Here is a 26,624-nt window from a genome sequence, read left to right as displayed (position 1 = left end):
TGCAGATGTTCACTGAACATCTGGGGCTGCGTGCCAGGCTCTATGGTGGATAGAACTCACTATTCTCCGAACTCCAAGAACTCAGGGTGTCCTATAGGACCAGCTACATAGGCCATATGTGTGAATGGGTCAGAGTATAAAGGGAAGACTAAACCCTCACTCCCCACCTTGGGAATAAATGGGAAGGAAGTTTTAAAGAGAAGGCGGCGTGGAACAGCTACCTAGTGGATGTTGCTGAGTTTAAATAGTTGGAGCTGGAAGGCCTTCCCAGAGGGGCAAGCACCTTGATTGTGATGCTGAGCCCCGCAGGAACTTTTAATTGACACAGCAGTAGACAGGATTCCTTTACCAAAACTTCTTTACCTTGTGAAGCCCTTTTTTTCATAATGGGTCAAATACAAGCCAAGTTCTCGTGAGATAAAGATGGCAGACGAGTGACGTAGGTAGAGCCGTGCTACAATCCTGCCGGTGCTGCTTCATGGCTGGCCGGCCAGAGGCCTGTCACTTAAACCTGCTGAGCCTCAGTGTGACCGATGTATACAGTGGGGCTCCCACCCCCGACTTCTAGGGTTGGGAGAAATGAAAGATGAACATTCCTGGAATCCCCCACACGGAGATATGTTCATACGTGACGCCATTTCTATTTTCCCAGGTCCCGGTTTCCGGCCACCTCTAGGCTTAAGGGAATACCCACCGGGCGTGCCACCGGGGAAACGGGACGTGCCTTTCGACCCTCGAGGATTTGTACCGGGACACCCTCATTTTAGACCTGGAGGCTCTCCTGGCCCTCGGGAGTACTTCGCTCCTGGCCCCCGACTACCGCCCCCGAGCCACGGCCCCCCGGAGTACCCCTCACCTGCTGCAAGAGACTCACATCCTCCTGGATCCAGAGAGGAGCCCCCACCTGCCTCTCAGAGCGGCAGCCAGGGCCCCTCCCAGACCTTGAAACAGAGCCCGTAACTCCGACACGCAGCCGGAGAGGAAGTGGACTGTGCACTACCCATTACAGTCTCAAATCCAAAAGTTTCAATAAAGTTAGTTTTTAGACCTAAGCTGCCCCGGCAGTGTGCATTTTTGAGCCAAACAATGAAAAAATACCATTTCTCCCCTTAAATGAACATCACCTCGTAAGCTAGAGCCTCCTCCCAACTCTGAAATGTGCAATAAAGAATACCTGTGTCTTAGTTCGTGTAGCATATGTAACTGTTCAATGATTTAGAACGTCATAAAAAATATGAACATTTCCTGTGGAAATGCCATAAGAACATGTATTTCCATTTATTATCCTGTTTTTAGTGGACACCAGTTGAACGCAGAGCAACGGTGTTTATAAGCTTGAATTTTTAAAGTATCTGGTCGCAAGGACTGTTACGCTAAAAATGTTTACTAAGAAATCACTGAACTTTATCTCCCCTCTTGCTGAAGTTCTTTGTAGTGGAAGTTCATTAAAATTTGGTTATTAATGTTTCCCAAGAGTCTGTTGATTCATTTGACTGTTTTCTCATGAGACTTGTGCCATTTGGGAAGATGAAAGCTCGGGCTCCCAGCACCAAGTTCCCTGCTCAGCAGGCTCGGCCTCCGTCACCCAGGCACCAGGACTGAGGGCTTCCTTCACTTCAGAGCAGCCACAGGCCATCTGACACGTTCTGTGACTACCTGCCTGGGTCATTCCCGAAGATGAGTTTACAGCAGGAGCAAGGAGTGTCTGCCCTGATGTTCTGTTGCTTTTGCCATTTGTGCATTCAGGGTGCACAACAGAAGCCCACCGGTTTGGTTCAGTGGTTGAGCATTGACCTGTGACCCAGGAAGTCAAGGTCCAATTCCTGGTCAGGGCACATGCCCAGGTTGAAGGCTCAATCTCCAGTGTGGGGCATGCAGGAGGCAGCTGATCGATGATTCCCTCATCATTGATGTTTCTCTCTCTCTCTCCCTTCTCTGAAATAAATAAAAACAGATTTTTTTTTTTTTTAAAAAAAGGGTGCACAACAGAAAAATGAAAGCCATGTCTTGTGGCCATAAAAGGAAATTTCTTTTATTAAAAAAAGTAAAGTCTATTATTTCTCCCATACCTTGCCTATGATTTTCAATGAATATGGCAAAAATCAGAAGAGTAGAATACTCTGAGAAAGAATGATTTAAGATTTGAAGGCTTGTAACATGCCCTAGGTCAGCAACCATGGGCTGACCTCAATTCTTTTTGTTGACTGATTCTTCTCCACAGTTAATATTTGAATGTTGGCATTTGTATTTAAAAATCAGTATATCTAAGAATCTGGGGTTACACCATACTTAAAAAGTACTCTTACTACACCATGGATTTATTTTAAATTTTAATTTTTTATTGAAATTTTAGAGAAAGGGGGAGAGAGAGAGATAGAGAGAGGAGAGAGAGAGAGAGAGAGAGTGAGAGAAACGTCGATGTGAGAAACATCGATCGGTTGCCTCCTGTTCATACTCCGACCAGGGATTGAACCCACAACCTGTGTATGTGGCCTGACCAGGAATCAAATCTGCACCTTTCAGTGTACGGGTTGATGCTCCAACCAACGGAGCCACACCGGCCAGGGATACACCATGGTTTTAAAACAATGTTTCTTAAGAACCAACTCTTCAGACCCTTTAAATTATAGTAACTTAATAGTGTATTTTAAGAAGTTTAAGATTTAGATTAAATCAAAATGATAAAAAGCTGATATCCCTGTTAACTTTTTGACTATACTCTCCCGTTCTCTGAAGGTCTATGACATAATATTACACCAGGGCCTGTCACTGTTATGACATTTACTCCACTAAGGACACCCGATTACAGAAAGCAAAAGCCTCACTGTGAAACCAAATCTTCCTTTATACTAAATCACTACCACATACACCACTTTAGAAAGATAAGGACCTTTGAAAGAAGATAACCCTTTCAAAATCCATAAGCAACATATCTTCAGCAAAAGAATTCCATCAATAGCTCCTCCCACTTAATATCAAGAATAGAAGAAATTTGGAAGAACTCTATAGTTAACAGCAGAAATTATTTTTTTAACCATGTAAAATAAGAGTAAATCACAAGTGGAATATTTCAATCTCTTTTAGGACATAAAATAATGATGAAGTTAATATAATTTCTATTTTTAAATAGCATTTAAATGTAGATTATACCAGCTAGGAAGACAATCAAGTAGGAAAAGTAAATTAACACTATTTTAAAATCAATCAAAGCTGGAATCTTTGTGCCCCTAAAGCTTTTTGGGGTATTTACCTCATCTTCCTGGAAAGTCAGTAAGCTGTAGAGAATTTCCGTGTCACCGACCTCAGCACCTCTGCCCCCGCCAGGATGCCAACTCTCAGCCCTCTGGTGGCATCACTTTGGCAGTGGAGCCAGGCAAGCTGCCAATATCCAGAAAGGGCCAGGGACCATCCCTCAGTTACGTCACACTCGGCCATCTCGAAAGTCACATCTATTGCAGAAGCCATCTCCAGTCCTGGTGTGTCTGGGCGTGGTTTATAAATCATCTCATTTATGAAGCAGCAATGTTTCAGCCAGAAAGCATTTCTACAGTTATGGTTATTGTTCAATGGCTGATTTTTTTTTTCTCATTTGAAAGTAAATTTAAATAATTTACTGTGGGATGTCTACTGCTTCAGGACAATCACTTGCTTTGTTATTTCATTCAGTTCTGAATTAAAGCTAAGCTACTCACACAGTGTTCAATTTAAGCTTCTTTAATACTGATGAAAGGCATGTGTAGTTCATATAAAACATACTCTGTGAACAGTAGCAGATGCTTCATATAAATTAACACTTTGATATACATGTCTTACGGTCTATGAGAAAAGAGAAAGAACAATATGTCGGTTTTGCTACATTTTAATAGTAGGTTTTTTGAGAGAGGATTTTTTAGGTCTTGTCAGCAACATCAAACAAAAGGTCCTGAGTCCAGCAGGGTACAGAGCGCTGCCCCTACCTCAGTTTACATGACGTGGAGGAAGTGTGGTTCTTGCCCCGTGAGGAGCTTACAGTCTGGGGGGCTGACAACTCACAGTCTAAGAGTTGAGTGAACAACGAAGTTATTTAAGGCAATTCCTCATCCCCTCCAGCTACTGTGGACAGAACCGTTTTGAAATTAATCTAATCAAGATGAGAAACCAGACTAAACCTGGCTGAGAATTCTTTCAGGCTCCTAAAGTTTCCCACATCCATCTCAGTAAACAAAATTGACCCAACGGACAACTGAAAGATTAAATCTCTTGAAGTGCAAGGGCTGGGACAACTTCATTGTGGTTACTTATTTTAAAAAGCAAACACACTGAACAGTGTGACAGGTTATTACACTAGTTTAACAACAGGCCAAGTACTGCACCACATTCCCCTCGCGCCAGCACTGGTCATGGAAAGTAGTGACATGAACTATGTGGGCTCTACAGAAAGCCCACCCCGATTTAATGTGTATCAAACAGGCGCCTCGTGTATACTATGAAAGTTTTATTTATGCCCCATTAAGTCAAAAATAATGTAAATAGTCAAATTATAACAAGCTAATGACCTGCATATTCCCATATGGATGAATGGTGATATATCTAAACAGGAAATAAATGGCAATCCTATCTACCTATGTAAAAAATAAAAATAAAAAAAAATAGAGTATCTCTAAATTTCGCATACTTGTCGCTGTAAGAGGTATGCAGGTTTCACAATCAGTTGTCAGAAAACCAGCAGTTATTCCTGCAGTATCTCGTTAGCATCTGACTCAAATTATGTTTAGATTACATGATTTAGAAGACATTATTAACCCACCTAAAAATCGGTAATTATTCTGAGATGGTTCCGCCCTAACCCTAGAATCACTATCAGAAAGAATAACCATGTGATGTAGAAGAAGAGCAAATCAACACGACTAAAAATATGCTCACTTTCAGAAACAATCTTGTCCTCTGGGAAAATCACAGCTACAACCTGGGAACACTCCCATACGGGTACTGATCTGGCCAAGGCACACTCTACGCAGGAGAAGGGTGAGATCAGGTGAACTCAGGCCACCTTCCAGGAGCGGCCTAGAAATTCACTTTCGGGACAGCATAACTGGTCCAAACTCTCCAAAGCAGTTCCACACTATCCTACCCACATCGGCCCAAAGTTTGACATTAATTCAAAAAACCAAAAGAGCGTAGTGGAGCAGAAGGGAGTAGACGTGTAAACTCTAGTACATTCTTATTGCTGTAGTCAGTTTGAAGATGAGCACATCCTACCCACAACAGTGTTGTTCCAGGAAGCAGGGCAGTAGTGGTCAATTAGAAAGGAGAATATTATCTGCACAATCAATAAAAAAGTAAAAACATGTTTCAAAACCTACAATAAGCCTGTATCCAAAGGAGTCTTACATGTCAAGTGACGTGCTGGACATGGGTTCTGTGCTGCAGCTTTGCAGGGGGCTCCCTCTGGCCCGCTGGCCTGGCACGGCCTGCTTCCTGCCTGCTGAAGGGAGAGGATTCTACAGAGCTACGATGGTTCTAGTGAGTGGTAAAATTCACAGAAGTTCCAGGTTACTCATGGCAGGGTCATTCCTTGTGCAAAGTTTGATGTAGATGAAGATAAAGTGGTTTCTTGGTCAATAACTGCAATTTCTTTCTTTTAAAATCAGTGGGTTTCTTGTATCTGTAACCACAATAGAAAAACCACTGTTTAAAATACTTTGATAATTGATCTATTTCAAGGTCACATACTAAGAAGAAATACTAGTCACCATTCCATTAGTACTGACTCCATATGCGCATCACTTACAGTTCTATTACAATGGGCCCAGGTTTAATCTCATCCATCTCCATGAAGGCGAAACACTTGGTACTGGTAAACCTTTTTTTAGGCTTGTAGTGTTTGAATTCAAAGAAGATAGCTGCACCTAAGGGATGGAAAAAGCATGACAGCACCATTCTCGTCAATACATTTTCTTAATCACTAGAAGCATATGAACAAGCAACTGGCATAATTTTTATAAAGTAACCTTTGCTATACGATCTGATGGTATGTCTGTGGCTGTCACTCCAAACTCTAGCAAAATTTCTGAGCCAGACTGATCGAAGAACGGCCCGTGAAATGAGAATAGCCTAGGACAGTGATGGCGAACCTTTTGAGCTCGGTGTGTCAGCATTTTGAAAAACCCTAACTTAACTCTGGTGTTGTGTCACATATAGAAATTTTTTGATATTTGCAACCATAGTAAAACAAAGACTTATATTTTTGATATTTATTTTATATATTTAAATGCCATTTAACAAAGAAAAACCAACCAAAAAAATGAGTTCGCGTGTCACCTCTGACACGCGTGTCATAGGTTCGTCATCACTGGCCTAGGAAGATGGGCTGACATGCGTGTAAACGTGAAGAAGGTACAGCATATTCATTAGTATTCATATCAGTTCAAACTAGAGTCACTGTACATAACGAATTCAAAGCTGGGAAAAATGAATGGAGTCAACTTCTGAATACAGTCCTATTTTTAATACCCTGCGAGTCAAGTCGTCAAGAACACGGCTCAATAAAACAAACATACAGTGGGGCCTTGACTTACGAGTTTAATTCGTTCCGTGACGGAGCTCGTAACTCAAATTCCTCGTATGTCAAATCTTAAAGTGAACGAGTGAGACGCGTGATGCTGGGCTGATGTGGTGGCGTTCACTATGACGTTCGCTGCGCCAGCTAGCCGTGGGGTATCTGAAGCTGGCTTGCAACCCGAATTTTAGCTCGCAACTCAAAGCAAAAAATCAGCTGAGAGACAGCTTATATCTTGAAGAACTCGTTAGGCGGGACACTCATAAGTCAAGGCCCCACTGTAATCTAATAGCCCGTGAAACACGCCCCCTCACCCCACATCAGAAACATTTCTCAGAGCAATGGAGTAAAATGGAAAACAAAGTTTTGTTGTATTTTCCTGCAGAAGGCACACTTCACACTGACATTTCTTGGACATTATTTCTTAAGCACGTCCTACCTACTTATGCTGCTAACACAGCGATTCTCAAACTCTGGAGGGCCCACGCATTTGCATCTCACCAGGAAGCTGCTCACACTCAGAGATTCACCCTCTACCAGGAGCGCTGCAGGACAAGTCTTTTATTTTTTAAAATACTTTTATTGATTTCAGAGAGGAAGGGCGAGGAAGGGAGACAAAATCATCAATGATGAGAGAGAATCATTGGTCAGCTGCCTCCTGCACACCCCACACTGGGGATGGAGCCCACAACCAGGACACATGCCCTGACTGGGAATCGAACTGCAACCTCCTGGGGTTCATAGGTCGACAATCCACCACTGAGCCACACCAGCCAGGCAGGACCGTCCTTTAGGACACAGGAACAGCAGCACCGATTTGAGAAGGAAAAGATCAAGTCTTTTAGAGCAGCGGTCGCCAACCGTAGACCACTGGTGGTCCGTGAGGTCGGAAAGGTCGGCGACCACTGTTTTAGAGGATGTAGCAACTGTTTAAGAGGCACATGTGTATCTTGTGCGATCCTCCCACGGGGTTTGAACACTGCAAACACCACAACTGAATCTCCGGTGGTAAAGGGACTCCAAAGTCTTCTGTTCAGAGAACACTGGCATCCGGTGGACAAAGGCAAGAGAAACGTTTCACCCCAAGAACCGTGCAACTTGGAAATGTGACTTCACCTTTTTAATCATTTGCTTATGTCCTTTCCCATCCTCCTGCCAACTAACGCAAACGACAGGGTCTGTCTGCCCAATAGATTCCGCTGGAAAAAGTGAGCCTTAATCCTAGGGAGCCCTGCTTCCTCAGCCCTTCATATAAGAAAGCTTTCATTCTATTCTGTTGTTAAAGATGATAAGATTTTACTATGGAAGACTGCTTTATTATGTGTTATTTATTATACAACTAGATAACACAACTCCCGATTCCCACATTTAAATATAAATACATATCTCATTCAATTCCATAAACACGATGTGACATTTCCTTTTTCCAATGCTGCTGGGTCCACCAGGCCCACACACATGAACAAGAGGAGAACTCCGAGCACAAGGGGTCAGTTACTGACGATTACACACCTTTGGTTAATTTTTCAACATGCTTCTGGAGCTCAATGTCCACATTAAAGTGAACGTATGTATCTTCTTTTCGTGAAGCCACAGGAGTATCTTGCACAGGAGTTAAATCTATCCCGTTCAGATCTAGAGAGGAAAAGAGTTTCTGCTCAGCAGCCTTCAAATGCACAGACTCAAACACACAGGAACCCCCGGGATTCTGTTTCCTAGAGGCCGGCAGACCCCCAGCTAACGGGAGCTCCCACCTGGTGTGGGCGGCCACCTGAAGGAAGACCTGTGGTCTCCAGAGGTATGTGGAGGGAGCTGAGGAGCGAGGGGGGGACCTCAGGGACCAGCAGAGGAAGCCTTGCCATGACTGGGTACCTGAGGAAGCCTGGAGAGCACACAATGAGATCCTATAGTTCAGAGGTGAAGGAGCATTGTGTCTTCCCCAGGGAACAGGCCATTATAGTCCTGTGTGCAATAACACTTTGGAATGTGAATAATATCCCTACGTCCCACCTGACCAGCTGCATGGCATGGGAGGGCCTGTGAACTGACCTCTATCAGAATTCCCCTGTTCTATTCAAGTCGGAGGACCGATCGGGCATGAAAGCTGCCAATGAAACCTCTCCATACGTGAATGCTTTTGCATGTATATAACATACATTCTGCTTCCATTTGCTGTAACATAACCTGATTTACAACAGCCAGATGGTGCACTCCGTGTGGAGCATGGTTTTCATTTCCTGGAGCCGGGAATCTTCCAGTTTAATCAAATTCAATGGGGACTCGAGTAAGGACTCCTCGGTGTGCTACTCCACAGACCCATCTTAAGGGACTTAAAACGATTTAGCACATTTAATTATTTCAGTTCCTAAAGATATTTACACAAAAACGTATTTCAGTCCAAGGTGTATGCATAATAGCTATCACGTTATCATGACATTGTGTGTTTTACCGTGTATATTCCCAAATGAGATATGCAGCTTTGCTAAGGGCCTATGAACAGTGTCGGGCACAAATGCTTTCCAGGCGACCTTGGACTTGATAACTGCACATCAGGAGATAAGGCAGCACCGCACTAGTGCTGTGGATCGTGGTTTCTCCGTGTCACAATTTTCCTCTGTGGCCGAGTTCCTTTTTCTTTTATTTGGTACTAATGAACCCACATGCGTCTGAATTTATTTCTGCCATTGGTGAAAGCTCCCCCCAATTCATTGCAGTCCAGATCTGTTTCATTGATTTGCCTCAAACTGCAGATTAACTGTGGGTGGGATTAACTGTGTTGTCATTTCTGAATAATTGTATGACAACTTCATTCTCAATCACTTAGTCATTATTTTTAAAAGGCTCCAGAGTGCTTTACAATAAAGTTCTGTATAAAATGCGTGGCGATGCAACAAAAGAACTCAACCGCTATGGTTCCCCTCTTAAGCCAAAGACAGAAAAAGTTGTTTTCAAGGCGTCAATCACTGGATAGTTAAAAAACAAATTCTAAGACTAACCACGTTTAACCCCTAGAGTGTCGGGGAGCGGAGTCCCACTCCTCCTGTCTTTCGCCAAAAGTGCCGGGAGCGCTATCACAGCTTTGAAATGGCGTCCAGTTCCAAGTCTGCTTTTATTAGTGATGATGATATTGCTAAATATGTCAGTGTATTAAAGGTTTCCTTAAGTTTTTGAATATGTAACTTCATTTACAAGCGATTCATAATTTTTTTCCTAAACTGCTGTAAAATCAGCAAAAACGCCTTGGCAATTTTAGCATAGGTCCTAGGATATTGGTTGGCACTCCAAGGGCTAATAACCTTGGTCACATAGTTCAGGACAAGAAACACGCCACTTTTTAGCGTCCCCCAGGACTGCGTTCTGGGTGTGGATGTTTACGGATATGTCCTGTTTCCCTTCTCCACGGATGATTCATTGCCCACCTGGGCACGGACGGCTCTCCTGGACAGAAACGAGGGGGCCTCACGTGGAGGCACCAGGGGACCAGAGAGCACGGCTGTGCAAAGGGAACCACACACCCTTGGGAGGTGGGAGACATTTTTTAAACCTGTTTCCTGAAGGATGTCTTTGCCGTGAAGACAGTGCATATGTCTAGGCAGCACCCTTGATGGAATTTTAAGAATAAAAGACATCGGGGAAAAAAACCTCAAAAGCAAACATGAGTGTAAGTTATAACAGGAAAATGCTTTTAGTAAATCTCTCAGAAATGTTCGGAGAAGGAATGATGCCCTCTTCTCGGGGATCTTGCCTCACTGTAGAATGAATGTGAACTGAGCTGTCATAGACACGGGAGTCCCGCCGCCCCATTTATCCCAATGAGAAACAACATTTTATAAAAGTCACCAGAGGGAAAACATGGAGGCAGTTATTTACCCTTCACACTGACTGTGATATAGGGGTCAATGCACTGCCCGGCATCTTTCAGACCGATCTTCTCAATTCGGATCGTTAGTAACGTCATTCCTGGTTCTGACGGCAACCTCGGTAATAAAGTACCTGGTAACAGAGAAACAGCAATAGAAATGAGCTCCACGGGTCATTTCAGAGTCAACATTTTACGTGATTTGCTTTCCTGCCCACCGCCACCCCCCAGCCCCAGGCGTAATGACCACAGTGTGACTGATGAAACAAGGACCACGACGGTGCACAGGGAAGAGTGAACAGAGCTGGGCCGAGGCTGTTACTCTGGGAAAGGCCTGCTTGCAAGGTCAGCCCTGGGCACGTGTCTGGGAACCTGGATTCGGGGAGGGTTCCCACAGCCCCTGATAGGAACGGCCACTGTGCCTAAGCTGTCTGGGCAAACAAGGCGGGCTGTGCTGAGTACCTGCTTGCCTCTGGGAGGAGGGACTTCGGCCAGTGCTCGGCAGAGGGTGGCTAAGGGATCAGCCCAGTACCAGCTCGGGCACTGAGTCCCCACTGTGCTGGCCGACAGAGCACATCTCCGTGTGCTGCCCCTATTTGTCTCTGGGGGAATTAATCACAACTCGACTCTACAGCAGTGATGGCGAACCTATGACACACGTGTCAGAGGTGACACGCGAACTCATTTTTTTTTTTGGTTGGTTTTTCTTTGTTAAATGGCATTTAAATATATAAAATAAATATCAAAAATATAAATCTTTGTTTTACTATGGTTGCAAATATCAAAAAATTTCTATATGTGACACGGCACCAGAGTTAAGTGAGGGTTTTTCAAAATGCTGACACGCCGAGCTCAAAAGGTTCGCCATCACTGCTCTACAGGGAGGACCCCCGGAAGCTCGCGCCCGGCTTCCCCACTCGCTCGCATACCTTCTCCCTTTGCTGGTTCTGTTCTTGTACTTTTCTCACTGCAATACATTACAGCTGTGAGTACAACTGTATGCTGAGTCCTCCTAGCGAATGACCAAACCTGAGGGTGGTCTTGGGGCCCCTGACACAGTAAGATACTTTCAGACCACACTTCCAAATTAGCTCCTGCCAATAACATGGCCATAAACGCTTGCTTCAGACTGACACGGGCTCTGGAGATGTCTTCCTCCCCACTAGCAAGTATCAAAATCAGTTCCAATCACCCTGGCCTGGGATTAAGATATGACTATTTTAAAACAAAGATACCCACCGGGAACTCTAGCAGGAAAGGAATCAGGAGACCCTGCTCCAGCACCACCCTCTTCTTCATCTTCTTCAAATTCCAAGTTCTCTTCTTCACCAGGTGCTAAAATTCTTCTACATGCAAAAGGACAGAAAATATAATGAGCTACAAAACCAAGTATTCTAGGGAAGCCTCCCAGCTGCTCACTTCCCAGGTAAGATGCTGATATAAACAATGTTGACACAAATAGGTGTAAAATAAGAAAACGAATATGGGTGCGTATTTACTTTACCTTAAGGGGACAGGCTGAACGTCAAATGGGAATTCTTTGTTATAGGTAAGAATATTCTTTAGGACTAGAATAAAAAGAGAAAGGAACATGAATTCTATGAATCAAATTTAAAATTTTACCACAAATGACTGTTTTTAATCAATTTTCTCTGCATAGTAATAATTTTTGCAAATGGCCAATCTTATCGTGTATTTGTCCATGGACTTAGAGGTCTTAGCAAATGGAAATCTCCGTAGGATGCTCCAGCCACTGATAATTTCAAAGCTCTATAAGGAGAGGATAGGTTCCAGCGCCTCCAAGCCCTCATGGAAAAAAAAACCCCAAATAGTTCTGTGCACAAAGCCCCAGGTGAGACATGGGGACAGACAAGGAATGCCTCCTTCCTGGAGCACAACATTTAAAGACTGACATCAAAGATCACCAATCAGAGGTACATGAACATGCCTTATTCTATGTCCTGATTAGATTTCCCCTCAACTACATGAAACTGGTAAAGTTTGGTAAACCTGGTTATACTGTTCATTTATAAAGTTTATTGTAAACACACATGTGTTATACACATACACATCAACATTATCGTTTATGATAAAGGTTATTACATACATACATATACATAACATACGTGCACACGAACATAAAGAAAGTCTTATCCTCAAGGGAAGTCTGAAACCACACGCTATGGCACCACCTCCTGGACTATGGCTGTGCTCAGTGATTACATTCTGGCATGTAAACTTACAGAGAGGAGTTCTACTCTTCTGCCTACGTTGGAGAGGTGCTATAAGTATGTGCTTCATATCTAGCCTTATGGGTTTCCAGTAATTACCTGCAATTATATGAAGGTGAAGTAACGGCATTAACTGGGCAATCCAAGAAGTTCCTAGGACTTTACATTCATCTTATTCAGCCTAACTTTGGAGTCCTGCAGCTTAAAGCTAACACAGGTATGGCGTATTGTCATCTCAAAGGAGGAAATCCCAGTGCACAGACTGCCATTATACGACTTCAACAGGAGTGAGATGTGTTTACCAGACTTCTTATAATATAGCACCCCTACCAAGTCCTTCACTGAGAGAGAAATCTGAGACTTGTGTCTAGATTCTCCTTCATTCTCATTCTCTCTCTCTCCCCCTCCAGCTCTCACCCTTATCCTTCCTCTCACTCTCCTCTTCTCAACAAATGTGCCTTGAATGTCCACAATGTCCCATGATGTGTGAGATATGGCAGTGATCAAGACAGAGGTTTCTTGCCCTCACATATGGATCAGAGGCCACAGTGAGGACAAGCAGACAACAGATGAGCCAACAATTTAACAAGGTAACATAAGATTGCGCTTAGCGTGATAAAGGCCGCAAACAGGAAGCCTGTACAAGTGGAGGAGGAGAGAACTTCAGCTGAGGTGGCAAGGTAGGCCTTTCCCAACTGACTTGTTAGAAGATGTGTGAGCTGTGACCTGGAATGAGAGGAACCGTCTCTAAGTAGCTCTGGGACAAGGGTTTTCCAAGTATTAGAGAACAGGCGAGAGCAACAACAAAGGCTCTGAGGCAGGAACGAGTCTGACTTGTTCAAGGAATAGAACGGACTGTACAGCTGAATTGGCTAAGGGGGAAGTGGCAGAGATTTGAAATGTGATATGTTGATATTACTGAGGATTAACATAAGGAAATTAAATGACTAGTACTTTCAAGATCTTAGTTTTAGTATATTTCAGACAGGATTATCAAGAGATTTAAAAACCTCAAGGAAAAATACATTAGCAAAACAAAGCAACCAAGTCCACATATTGAAAGGTACAGCCATTCATTAATTTTCCTTTGCCTACAGTCTTAGAACAGGCAGAGGCTAGTTGGATTAAGTACACTTAACTTAAAATGTATCAAACACCAACTTGTAGGAAATGATTCTTTTTTTTTGTTGTTGTTAAACTATATATTTTATTGATCTTTTTACAGAGAGGAAGGGAGAGGGATAGAGAATTAGAAACATCAATGAGGGAAACATTGATCAGCTGCCTCCTGCATACCCCCTACTGGGGATGTGCCTGCAACCAAGGTACACGCTCCTGACCCGAATAGAAGCCGGGACTCTCCAGTGCACAGGCCGACGCTCTAGCCACTGAGACAAACTGGTCAGGGCTGTGTTAAATAATCTTAATATATCTAATGAATATTTGTGAAACAAGTATCACTGAAAAACTTACTTGGTTCTAGCTTCTTCAGGTCCTCCAGTTTAAATTCTTCTTGGGACTGTGTGGACTGAATTCAAAATATACATATTACATCTTTTTATTATAAAGATTTCATTATACCCGATGTCTTTTAAGTGGCAAGAACTAAATAGTCCAAAAGTAGCCAAAATAAATGTATCTATTTCTTGCTTTCAAAGTAGAAAATGACAAGTCTGAAGCGGATTTTTGTTTGTTGTTGTATTTTGGGGACATTCAGACTAATAATAATAACAGAAAAAAAATTAAAGTTATATCTTTTAGTTCTAGTTTATAAAAAAATGAACTAAATATTTTCATATGAGCTTAACTCATGAATTCCTATTGCTATAAAACCCTCCTGAGACAATACTACTCTTAGTAGGCATGCCTAATGTTTCATTAGAATAGTTCATAATAATTTCTTTTCCTTAATTTTGCAGACCTAACAGTTGGTGGTTTCCTTATATCAGATAGAGGGGCAAAAACCTATTTACCTGTAAAGCTGCACTTCGTAATTCCAAGCACGTTGCAATTTTGCCTATGGTTTTCTGTAGAAAAAAGAAAAAGTTATAAATACCAAATATTATAACCATTAGCTAGTAGTTGTCAAAATCACCAGTTAATTTTTATTGATAAAGGATGTATAATTTCTAAAAATAAGTTAAATTCTCTTTCTTTTTAGCATCTTGCAGATTTTAAAGAAGAGAAACAGGCAGCAAAGGGCTGGGATGAGGGAGACCTAATGTGCCACACAACCAATGTTAAATTAAGTTTACTTTGACGACAGCTTTATGACATAATTTAAAGGGCAATGAAAAGGACCTCCAACCTGTTCCCTCCAAACTCTGCCTTCTCTTTTTCTCCATAAAGCCTGAAATTTATTAAAAGATTTAAAAGTAAAAGTATCTGAAAGTTAGCATGATATAATTTAATTTTGACTAAGTCCAATCATGACTTTACATAATTAAATACATAGGCACTAGTAAGCAAAATTAATACCTGTGATGAAGGGTGGCAAGTTTTACAGTCAGGTCTGTTTTATATAATATGAGCTATAAAATGGATATTAAACGACAGGACATAGTCCTTGACCTTAATAAGCTCAGCTTCTATGGTATAAGATAAGACATGTACAGGATCACTGTAATCTAAAGAAGAGACACATGATTCTGTAAGATTCAGCAGAGTAAGCCACTGTATGTTCTGAAGAAATGGGACAAGACCACATGATCCAGTGACTGGGAGGATTTTTAAAACTAAAAAGCTTAGAAGATTGTCATGATTCATTTGTCCCCAACTAAATTGAAGTGTGGGGTGTGTGTGTGTGTGTGTGTGTTGGGGATGGGGGCGTCATTCTGAAGGGGACCTTCAATGACTAGCTGAGGAATCAGTCATTACTTTAGCAGTAAGTTACACAGAAGGTTTCTGAACACAGAATGACAATCAGATTTGCCCTTTTAGAAGATTGCTGTGACAACAGAATCCATAGGATGAAGAAGAAAAGGTAAAAAACTGAAGGTAAGATCAGTCGGGTTATTTCAAGTATCCAAGTAAATGGTAATGAACAAGAACGTGAATGACTAGGGCGGCTATGAAAAGGAGGACACCCATAGAAGAAATAGCTGTAAGAGCAGGCAGCCAAATTATGCCCATCTATACTTTCAAGTCCTCCCCAAAAAGACATTTCTTAAGTTTTTATTAGAAACCAATCTAGACCATAAAATTGAAGTGCCTTTGTACAATATTTACAGTGCCTTCACAATGAACTATTCTGCAAACAAATGATATGTTTTCCTAAATGTATAAATGTTCGTTGAATTTGGCGGTTTTCTTTTGTCAGCTTTCTCTGCAAGATAATGAGGAGCAAAGGGGAGTGACAAGTATCATCCTGGCCCCGGTGCTTAGGCTAGTGTGCATTATTGCAATTATTATATCAATAAGAAAAGCTGGCACAGCAACTCACAAAATAAACCACTACCGAGCAAGATGTGACTCTTTTTTTTTTTATTATTATTATTAGTTAAGGTATTACAAATGTGTCCTCATCCCCCCCATTAACCCCCAACCTCCCCCCCACACACACACTCATACTCCCATCCCCCTGTTGTCCATGTCCATTGGTTTGGCTTATATACATGTATACAAGTCCTTCGGTTGAAAGATGTGACTCTTGGCTAATGCACAAGTAACCATATTTAATTACCTCCACAATCTAAACATTCCTTTTAATCCCAACGTAAGAGTTTAGAAAACACCCAATTTCATTCTGAAAATTTACATTTAAAGATTCCATTTAAATGTTAAGCACAAAAGGATTCAAGACAGATTTATATAACATCTCAAATAGCTATTTTTTATATAAAGACATTTTTTTAAATATATTTTATTGATTTTTACAGAGAGGAAGGGAGAGGGATAGAAAGTTAGAAACATCGATGAGAGAGAAACATCAATCAGCAGCCTCCTGCACACCCCCTACTGGGGATGTGCCCGCAACCCAGGTACATGCCCTTGACCGGAATTGAACCTGGGACCCTTCAGTCCGCAGGCCGATGCTCTATCCACTGAGCCAAACCAGTTAGGGCTCAAATAGCTTTTGCATAGAAATCAGTAAATCTTTTCTAAATAAAATCTAATCATTGTTATTCAAATATACCACTCAACTCTGACAAAACTAATAAATAATGTTAAACATAAATGTAATAATATAGGAGCAGTAATGGCTAACAATTATAGAGCACTTACTGACAAGCTCTCCTAAGTGATTTATAAGCTTTAATTCATTTAATCCTCACTATAATTCTATCAGTTAGAGACAGTCATTTCATAGATGTGAAAATTAAACAGAGGTTAAGTAAACTGCCCTGCACATCAAATTTTTTCTATACAAAATATAAAAAAGCAATACATTTATTATTTTAATACCATTTGGCCATACTTTTTGTTCTTTCAAAAATGCTCTTTTAAAAAGGGTTTTGCTGTATTAAGCGAGATATATCAATGAGCAAGTCTTAAAAATATTACTTAACTCCTTTTCCTTCTTTACTCTAAAATCCATTTGATTTGATACTTTTAACTTTTAAAGTAAAATGTAGTTTAACAACTATGAGTCCACTAATAAACCTATTTTAAAATGAACATTTCTTCAAGTTAAGCAGAAGCAACAGCTTTTCAGCCGGAATCTACTGAACTATGGCAAAATACCAATAGGCATTATTCATAACTATTTTAAGGGACCACACCCAACATCAGTATTAAAAAACGAGTGAAACACTATCATTTTCAGATGTAATAATGACTCTTAAAACATGTTGGATTTATTGGTGTCAAAATCAAGTGCTTGCTACTGTAATTGTTTCACCTTTCTTAGAAACAAATGGACACAAAAATGACTGACAAGCACAGACCACTTGTACCAGAGTAAGAACTGACTAGTAACTAATGTACATTGAGGGTAAGTGAAGTTTAAATTCAGAAACATTTAAATTATCAGCCTTCATTCAAATTAATTATTCATGCCTGATATGATACAGAAATGGTAATGTCCTCATTTTCAGAATATTGGCTATTTTAGTTTATTGTTGCTAGGGAAATTGACAACTCCAAAAAGAGCAGTTACAAAGAAAAAGATGGAATAAAAACTAGACAATTAAAGAGCTACATTAATTTTGCTAAAATGTAGTCAATTGAAATAGGTTTTAAAAATACACATAGTTGAAGTAGTATAGTCTCAATCCGGATTTAATTTTTTAGGCTTAAACAGCTAGTCATCTACTCTCTAGCTAGGGGGAGGCTGGGAAGGGAGGAAGAGAAGGGCGAGGCAGGAGAAAGGGGATGCCTATAAAATATAATACAAGCATTAGTGCTAGAATTCTCATTATCACCAAATTTGATTCAAAACAGGAAAAGACTTTCTAAGCATCATGAGACATGATGTTCTATTCTGCCCAGAAACTTACATGAGAAAATCTATGACACCAAAGTAGGGAACTTAATGGAATGAAAGCTTTTGGCGGCTATTCTTTGGCTATTAAACCCAGTTGTTATTATGACAAAACTATTGGGACTAGAAAGCCAAGTCAACTAATCACGAGGGAGGATCAAATAAGAATCACAAATTTTCTTACTTTCCACCAGAAGTCTTTGTGGATATTATTAGAAAATCCCTATGAATATTTTATCACCAATTAGTAAAGTTTTGAGGGATCAGTAGTTCTGTTTTAGAGTCCTTTAAAATAATATTGTGGAGATGTATATAAGTTATGCTCTCAAAAATTTAGAGATTTAGGATTAGGATTTCTCTTACCTTAAAATAATAATCATATATGAATAAATATCAATAATATAAGATTAATAATGAAGCATTTATTCATTAAATATTTTTGAAAGCTTCCTGTGCACCAAAAGGTTGTCAGTTCAATTCCCAGTCAGGGCACATGTCTGGGTTTTGGGCCTGATCCACAGTAGGGAGTGCACAGGAGACAGGGGACCGATTTTTTTTGTTTGTTTGTTTGTTTTTAATATATTTTATTGATTTTTTTACAGAGAGGAAGGGAGAGGGATAGAGAGCCAGAAACATCGAGGAGAGAGAAACATCGATCAGCTGCCTCCTGCACACCCCCCACCGAAACGCGCCCGCAACCAAGGTACATGCCCTTGACCGAAATCGAACCCGGGACCCTTCATTCCGCAGGCCGACATTCCATCCACTGATGGAACTTAAGAGATGAAGGAAAAACTGACACAACTCTTTTTTCTTTATCTATGAGATTAAAATCTGATTTTACATTAGATACTCTGATGGGAAAAAATGGGAATTGTTTCTTCCCATTTCATCTCACTCTTTAAAGTAAAGCTTCTTAAAGCATCCTATTTTTCATCATCTCTACCAGTACAAGGAATTAACATGACACATTAAAATTTTAATTCAAGGAGAAAGAGCACCAATGAAACATTTTGCAATCTTCTGCATTTATTTTGCCGACAGAATCTTATCCGAAACTACTGAACCAATTTTTTTCAGTGGTGACTTTTTGGGGGGAGTGCCTGTTTTGTTTTGAAAGGAGGTAGAGAAGTTAAGAAAGCTCAGAGTTAAAAATAAGATACAATTACTCATCATCGAACTCCAGTTTATGGACTTCCCTCCCAACCAACGTGTAGATGATCTCCACTAAGATAAACAAAGTCTAAATGGCTAAGTAAAGAAATTCATGAAGTAAGAAATTCACTAAGTGGCAAATCACGTGGTATCTCTACGTGATCACAATGTTCAGCAAAGCATAATCAGTATCGTTCTTTGTATAACAGTTTTGTTTTTGCTTAATGGAATCAAAAGACGGAACCCTGCCCTAACCAGTTTGGCTCAGTGGATACAGTGTCAGTGTGAGGACTGAAGGGTCCCGGGGTTTGATTCCGGCCAAGGGCATGTACCTTGGTTGCAGGCACATCCCCAGTAGGGGGTGTGCAGGAGGCAGCTGATTGATGTTTCTCTCTCATCGATATTTCTAACTCTATCCTTCTCCCTCCTCTCTGTAAAAAATCAATAAAATATACTTAAAAAAAAAAAGACGGAACCCTGTTCATTTGGAATTTGACATATCTGGCAATTATTTTATGATACCTTTTGTTCTTCTGTGAATTCAGAATTATTGTGTTGAGCTTGGGCCTCTTTTTGTAGATGTCTTGCTAATCTGTAAGAAGAAAAACATATACATATTCTTTAGAATTGAAGGAAAGCAAAGTATCCCAAGTGCAACAACGTGAAGCAACTTCAATCTTTTATTCTTAAAAATATTTTTTTTATTTATTTATACATTTTTAGAGAGAGAGGAAGGGAAGGGGAGAGAGAGAAACCTTTATGTGAGAGTGAAACATCAATTGGCTACCTCCTGCATGCCCCCTGCTGGGGCTCGAGCCTGCACCAGGGGCATATGCCCTAACCAGGAATTGAACCAGCAACCATTTGGTGCATGGAATGCTGCCGAACCAATTAAGCCACACTGGCCAGGGCACAATTTCAATATTTTAAAAAACAGACAGTGAAGTGCAATAATCTATGTTCTGGTTTCAAAGTATAAATCTACATTATCTTTAGAATCAAACTCTTTATACAATGACAATGAAAATAAGATATACTTTTCAGAGCATTTCACTGGGACAAATTTGAGCTCTAGATAGTAAAAAAAGAATCTTAGAGCTGGAAAGAATCTCAAATGGCATCTAACCCAACTTTCTTTAGATGCATACATTTCTGCTGTAACAAGCCAATTAGCAGTTGTCCAGATTCTGCTTAAAACTTCCAGTGAGCACCATTAACAGTACCAACCAGAGACGCTTCACCAGTCTATTGTTAATTTGCTGGTAAGATGAGTCCATATTACAGCCATGCCAAAGTGGTAATACCCAACCAAATTATACTTTTGAAAACATTTTTCATGGAAAATAAAGAAAACTCCACCAGTCAGCCATGAAAATCATTGTCTGCCCAATTATCATCAAAATTAAAAATAGCAGCTAAGCCTTGAGTGAATTTTCAAGGATGGGGCTGTGCTACCAGTACAGCTCAACAGTGAAGATCCAAAGCGATTTCTGAGGCAGCAAAAACACAGGATTGACTTTTAACAACTAAAGAATAAAAAGACAAATAACTCAACTTAAAAATTGGGCAAAGAATTTGAACAGACTTTTCTCCAAGAAGATACAAAAATGACCAATAAGCACATGAATATCAATCTTACCATTAGTCACTAGGGAAATACAAATCAAAACCATAATGAGATACCATGTCACACCCACTAGGATGGGTATCATTTTTAAAAAGAGAGAAAAAAATAACAGTGTAGGCAAGGATGTGGGGAAATTAGAACCCTCATATATTGCTGGTAGGATGGTACAGTCACTGGAGAAACCACTTTGGTAATTCCTCAAAAAGTTAAGCACAGAGTTACATATAACCCAGCAATTTCAAAATCTTGGGTATATTCCCAAAGACTGAAAACATATATTCACACAAAAAACCTGTACACGAATGCTTACAGCATCAGTATTATGCATAACATCCCCAAAGTGGAAACACCCATCGATGAATGGGGTAAACCAAAAAGAGTATATCCATTCAATGGAATATTATTTGGCATTAAGAAGAATGAAGTAGTGATACATGCCACAACATGGATGAACCTCAAAAACATTATGCTAAATCAAAGAAGCCACAAACAAAGATCACATATTATATGACTCAATTTACATGAAATGTCCAGATAAGACAAATCTTTAGAGACAGAATATAGATGAGCAGTTGCCTGGGGTTTGAGTAGGAATATAAAGTGACTGCAAATGGGCACAAGGGGTCTTTTCAGGGTGATGACGATGTTATAAACTTTATTGTAGTGATGGTTACCCACCTTGGTAAATTTACTAAAAATTCATTTCATTGCTTATGTAAAATGAGTGAACTCGTGGTATATAAATTAAACCTCAATAGTTATTCTAAACTTTTTAAAAACCGAGGCAAATATATTGTCTAAATCCATAAATGATTGTACCATTTGAAGGCAAAGTGAGACATGATTGTGTCCCTTGAGGGAAAACCCACATGCTTTCGGATATCAGACAAGCAAGGTGCAAGAGTTGCTGCTCTGTTAGTAGAGGTGAGAAATCTATCAAATATTTTTCTCTAGAGAATAAACTCACCTTACAATGCTTCCTAGAGATAAAATAGGACTATTCTCAAAGGGGAGTTTTAATTATACTTTAAACACATAAACAAGTAATTGACTGACAGCAATCTGTGACAGAAATCAGTGCTTCTCAAACTGTCTAGAGTGAAGGACCAGTTCTTTCCCCCAAATCTGTTCCAGGCTAATCCTATGCAATAAAAGCGTAGTATGCAAATTGTCCCCTCGACCGGGAGTTCAACCAGGGGGCAGGGCCGGCTGGGGGAAGGGAGGGAGGCCCCAGCCAGCCGGCAGTGGCTAGGGACCCTACCAGTGCACGAATTTCGTGCACTGAGCCTCTAGTACTTCAATAAAATAAAAATGATCGTGCAGATGTTAAATTGCTATAGTTTCTAAATCTCAAATCTCAATTCCCTTATTTATCTCATTGCAGACCAGCACCAATCTGTAGACCACACTTGAGTAGCACTGATGCAAGAAATAGTAAAGGTGATTAACAACAGGTATTATTCAGTCTTCAAACTCACCCATTCACTTTAACAAGTATTTACTGAGCATCCACGTGCTAGGCTAAGACCTCAGATTTGGTTTGTGAAATATCTGATTCTGATCAAGAGACTCTATACCACTCTACCCTAAGTTAGGGATTTGCCATATAATTCGTTTAAATCTTCCAACAGTATTTTGGCATCAACTCTCTAATGTTCCCACAGCATACTACTGAATCCATCCATTCAACAGAATGCGGTAATTATCTAATATCTGACTAAGCAATTATCTGTGATAGCCTAGCACTACTCTGGACACTAAGTATAGCTTGGATACCCTGCCCTCAAAGAGCTTACACTCAAGTGGGGAGAGAGATTACATCAAACCAATATAGAAAAGTATCATTTATTTTAATTTTAGATGGTGCTAATTACAATGGAAACATTTAAGTAGGATTGGCGGGGTAGAATGTGCAAGACTGAGTAGAGGGGGTGGGGGTGGACAGAAAAAGTGTTTTTACAAAAGCCGTAAACCAGAATCTTCAGGAAACAGCGAGCAATGTGGTAGCACTTTCTTTTCATGCTTCTGTAATTGCAATACCCAATTCACTCTGAAATCCTCCAATTAGACCATCAGTGCTTTGATGGTGGAAATCAAATCATACTGGTCTTTATTCCCCTAGCTCTCAATTGCTGAGTGATGAAATTGTTTACGCTACAGTGTCTCACATTATGGTAATAATAAACATGATCATCCTTTCCCCGAGCACCCCCCTCCCATAAATGCGCTCCTGTATGGAGTATGACCTTAAAGACATTGCTGCCGCCTTGGCCGGTTTGGCTCAGTGGATGGAGCATCGAACTGCACACTGAGGGGTCCCGGGTTCGATTCCGGTCAAGGGCATATGCCTGGGTTGTGGGCTCGATCCCCAGTGGAGGGTGTGCAGGAAGCAGCCGATCAATGATTCTCTCTCAGCATTGATGTTTCTATCCCTCTCTCCCTCTCCCTCTCTGAAATCAATAATAATATATTAAAAATATAAAAAAAAATAAAGACATTGCTGCCTACCCCGTGAGAAATGCCAATTATCCTAGACCCTCCCTCCGTCTTCACTCTCAATATCCGGTCAGTGACTACAGCCTGTCAATTCTTTTTTACATCATTTAGTAGTCCCCAAATGGTCTTTCCTGCAGCCTTTCCTCACAGATAATTACAATAAAAAAGACAATGTGCCTTCCTTTTTGAATATATGAATTTGAAATTCAACCTTTTTTTTTCCTGATTTTTTTAAAATCTTTATTGTTGACAGTATTTCATATACCTCCTTTCCTTCCCATTGACCCCTTCTAGTCTGCCCCACCCTAGGCCTTCACCACCCTACGGTCTGTGTCCATGGGTTATGCATATATGCATACAAGTTCTTTGGTTGATCTCTTCCCACCCACCCATCCACCCTCCCCCGCCTTTCCTCTGAGATTCCAGAGTTTGGTCCATGCTTCTGTCTCTGGATCTATTTTGTTCATGAGTGCAATCATGGGATACATGTTTTTCTCTGACTGGCGTATGTCACTTAGCATGATGCTCTCCAGGTCCCTCCATGCTGTCTCAAAGGGTAAGAGATCCTTCTTTTTCACGGCTGCATAGTATTCCATGGGGTCAATGTCCCGCAGCTTTCCTATTCACTCGTCTCCTGATGAGCACTTGGGCTGTTTCCAGATCTCAGCTATTGTAAATTGCACTGCTTTGACCATTTCAACCTCATTTTATCCGTAGCCTCGTTTTTACACATCTATAAAATTTAAGCCAATCATCACACTGGCAGTTTTTAAAACCTGAGAACTATTCTGAATGACGAACTTAAAAAGCTGGTATAGAGGTCCAACAACGGCTTTGTATGTGCCTGTTCCTCAGGGCTAGCTAACAGCTTGCATACTCAACTTTCCTTTGTAAGTTCAATTGGACATGGTACTCTCCACTCTGCACTGTGAGCCCCGCTGCTAAATGCCAACAGCTGCAGGGTCCCGCCACATCACAGCGAGAGGCAGCTTTCCACTTCAGGGTCTGCAATCCTGGCGAACACCCAGCATGAGGACCCACATAGGTGCTCACCACCTAACTGGCGAGAGTATGGAAGGGCATGTTCTTTGGTAATGAAGAAAATCTCATTTCCCAAGTTACACACACGACACATCTTAGACAAAGTGTCTTAAATACTGTGGAGCAGAGCAGACAGGATTGGGACTTTTTGCAAAACCTCAGATTTCAGCGGTCCAGTACTGTGGCCCTGGGTCGCCTGCTTAACCCCAGCTTCTGGTTCCTCTTTTTGTAAAATGAGAATCATGCGCTCACCGAGTAGTTGCAAGAACAAGTGCTATCAAGTGAAAGTGCCAATCAAACGATATGCACGGCAGAACCGCCCAGAGCAGGGCTGTTTCTCTGCCTTTTGCAACTACAGGCAATTCAAAGTCAGTGAGATGGGGTAGGACAGTGGTCGGCAAACCGCGGCTCGCGAGCCACATGCGGCTCTTTGGCCCCTTGAGTGTGGCTCTTCCTAAGCCTTAGGAGTACCCTAATTAAGTTAATAACAATGTACCTACCTATATAGTTTAAGTTTAAAAAATGTGGCTCTCAAAAGAAATTTCAATCGTCGTACTGTTGACATTTGGCTCTGTTGACTAGTGAGTTTGCGGACCGCTGGGGTAGGAGAACATGTACACGTTCCACGGCATGGTCACATAAAAACACAAATAACTATTGTAGAGAAAGGACAAGAATTTAGCTCCTCCAAGTATCAACCATATATCCTTCCCAGAAGACTGGGGGTGGGGGTGGGGGGATTGTACACACACATGGTTTTCCATATTCCCTGCAGCCTCAAAACAATAACTTGCTTTAACCCAAGAAGTAAATTAATGGCAACCGTTTGCTATGGCATTTTAGCAGCCAGTTATTTCCAGGGAAATGTGCAAGAATCTAATCAAAGTTTTATATGTACGTAAATCTTGTAATAAAAAAAAAACTCTTACTTTTTTTGGGGGGGGGGGAAGAGGAGAAACTAGAAAGGGAAAGAAATCAAAGAAACGGGTCCACACACGCACCCGGGGGCTATACATTACACACAGGAAAAGGAGGAGGGGCCCGGGAGGGAGGGGCGGCTCCCGTGCGTGGTCTATTAATTCACATTTTTGCTCTCTTTTCTGTTCACATCCTGCGCGGGCTCCACCCAAAACACCCGAGCGAGGGGGTGGGTGGGTGGGACCCACACGCTGCTGAGCACATAACAGTCCCAGAAACCGAAACGGAACCGAAGTGGACGGGGAAAACAGGGCTCTGCAGAACGATGGGCGGAGAAGGGGCGCGCGAGGGGGGACCACCCTGGTTTGGGCCGGGGAGGCACCTCTGGCCTCGCCGCTTTCCCGGGGGCCCCCCCCCCCCCCCGCACCTCTCCTCTCCATCGCCACCAGTTAGTCCCCTCCAGTCCTGCACCCGGGGGATGGGGGGGCAGGGGGAGGATGGCACCGTGCACAGAGCCACTCATGCCTGCAACAGGGGTGGAGAGCACCCAAGTTTCCCCCCTCCACCCCCTCCACCCCCCGGAGATTCTAACAGAAAAATTGAGGGGCGGCAACCTGCGAGAGGCGGGGAGGGGGGGAAGGAGGAAAGGAAACTGCAAGCGGGGGACCCGGGAGACGGGGGGGTGGGGGGGGGAAGGAACTAAGGAGGCAGCCCGATGGGGCCGGCGGCCCGGGGGACCAGGGCAACCTGTTGAATGGGGGCTGGCCCGGGGGAGGCGGGGGCAGGGAGAAGGGCGAGGAAGCCCAGGGAGCCCGCGGATCGTGGTGTCCCCAGGGCAGCAGCCGCCCGGGGGCCGGGCGATCGAGACCCAGTGCCCGCGGGGCCCCACCCTGGGAAGCTTCGGCCGCCGAGGCAGGGATGGGAGGGACCGACAGGACCCGGGGAGGCCGCCCGCCCGCCCGCCGCTCGGCACTCACATCTGATACTCGTCGATCGCCTCCACCAGCTGGCCCCACGAGTCGAAGTCGGCGCCTCTCCTGAAACTGGCGCCCCAGCGCTGCAGCAGGCTCCGGGTCACCTCCGACATGGCCGGTCCCCGCCCGTCCCCGCCCGCCCCTGCCCCGCCGAGGCCGGGCTCTAGGGCGCCATCCTCCCCGGGCCGGGCCCCGACATCAACAGGGCCGGGAGGAACCGCTCCGGCCGCCGCCGCCGCCGCCCGCCCAGGAGCCGCCCAAGCCCATTTGCCGCCACAGCCAAACTTGGCGGCTCGGCCGCGGCCGCCCCCAAGGCCCCGCCCCCGAGGCCCCGCCCCGCCCCGTGTTAGGTTGAGGCCGCCC

General features: G+C 42.4%; 2 protein-coding genes across 10 annotated transcripts in view; one reads left to right on the top strand and one right to left on the bottom strand.

Moving 5' to 3' along the window:
• MIA3 (MIA SH3 domain ER export factor 3) overlaps positions 1 to 1,468 on the top strand; it is a 34,343-nt gene extending 32,875 nt beyond the window's left edge. For 4 of the 6 annotated variants that reach the window (XM_036354683.1, XM_036354681.1, XM_036354686.1 and 1 more), the window contains one exon: positions 653 to 960. In XM_036354683.1, coding sequence (XP_036210576.1) covers positions 653 to 960 — 308 coding nt within the window. Of the gene's footprint in view, positions 1 to 652 lie in introns of all 6 variants that reach the window. The other 2 variants (XM_036354684.1, XM_036354682.1) reach the window with 1 other exon arrangement.
• Positions 1,469 to 3,698: 2,230 nt separating this feature from the next.
• AIDA (axin interactor, dorsalization associated) lies at positions 3,699 to 26,551 on the bottom strand. Of its 4 annotated transcripts, XM_036355231.1 has the most exons (11): positions 26,265 to 26,540; positions 19,728 to 19,797; positions 14,602 to 14,655; positions 14,102 to 14,156; positions 12,641 to 12,727; positions 11,902 to 11,965; positions 11,637 to 11,743; positions 10,409 to 10,531; positions 8,051 to 8,173; positions 5,771 to 5,888; positions 3,699 to 5,644 (listed from the first exon to the last, which is right to left on the bottom strand). In XM_036355231.1, exons 1-11 carry the CDS (start codon positions 26,372 to 26,374, stop codon positions 5,548 to 5,550), a joined length of 1,008 nt encoding a protein of 335 aa, XP_036211124.1. In that variant the 5' UTR covers positions 26,375 to 26,540; the 3' UTR covers positions 3,699 to 5,547. The 4 variants fall into 4 exon arrangements, with proteins under 4 accessions (XP_036211124.1, XP_036211128.1, XP_036211126.1 ...); XM_036355235.1 differs by lacking the exon at positions 5,771 to 5,888 and having other exon boundaries at positions 26,265 to 26,549; XM_036355233.1 differs by lacking the exon at positions 12,641 to 12,727 and having other exon boundaries at positions 26,265 to 26,532.
• Between the last annotated feature and the right edge of the window lie 73 nt (positions 26,552 to 26,624).

The sequence above is a fragment of the Myotis myotis genome, unplaced genomic scaffold (assembly GCF_014108235.1).
Source record: "Myotis myotis isolate mMyoMyo1 unplaced genomic scaffold, mMyoMyo1.p scaffold_m19_p_21, whole genome shotgun sequence".
Classification (NCBI taxonomy): Eukaryota; Metazoa; Chordata; class Mammalia; order Chiroptera; family Vespertilionidae; genus Myotis; species Myotis myotis.
Note: the sequence above shows the minus strand (reverse complement) of the source record. Positions and strands in the feature narration are given on the sequence as shown.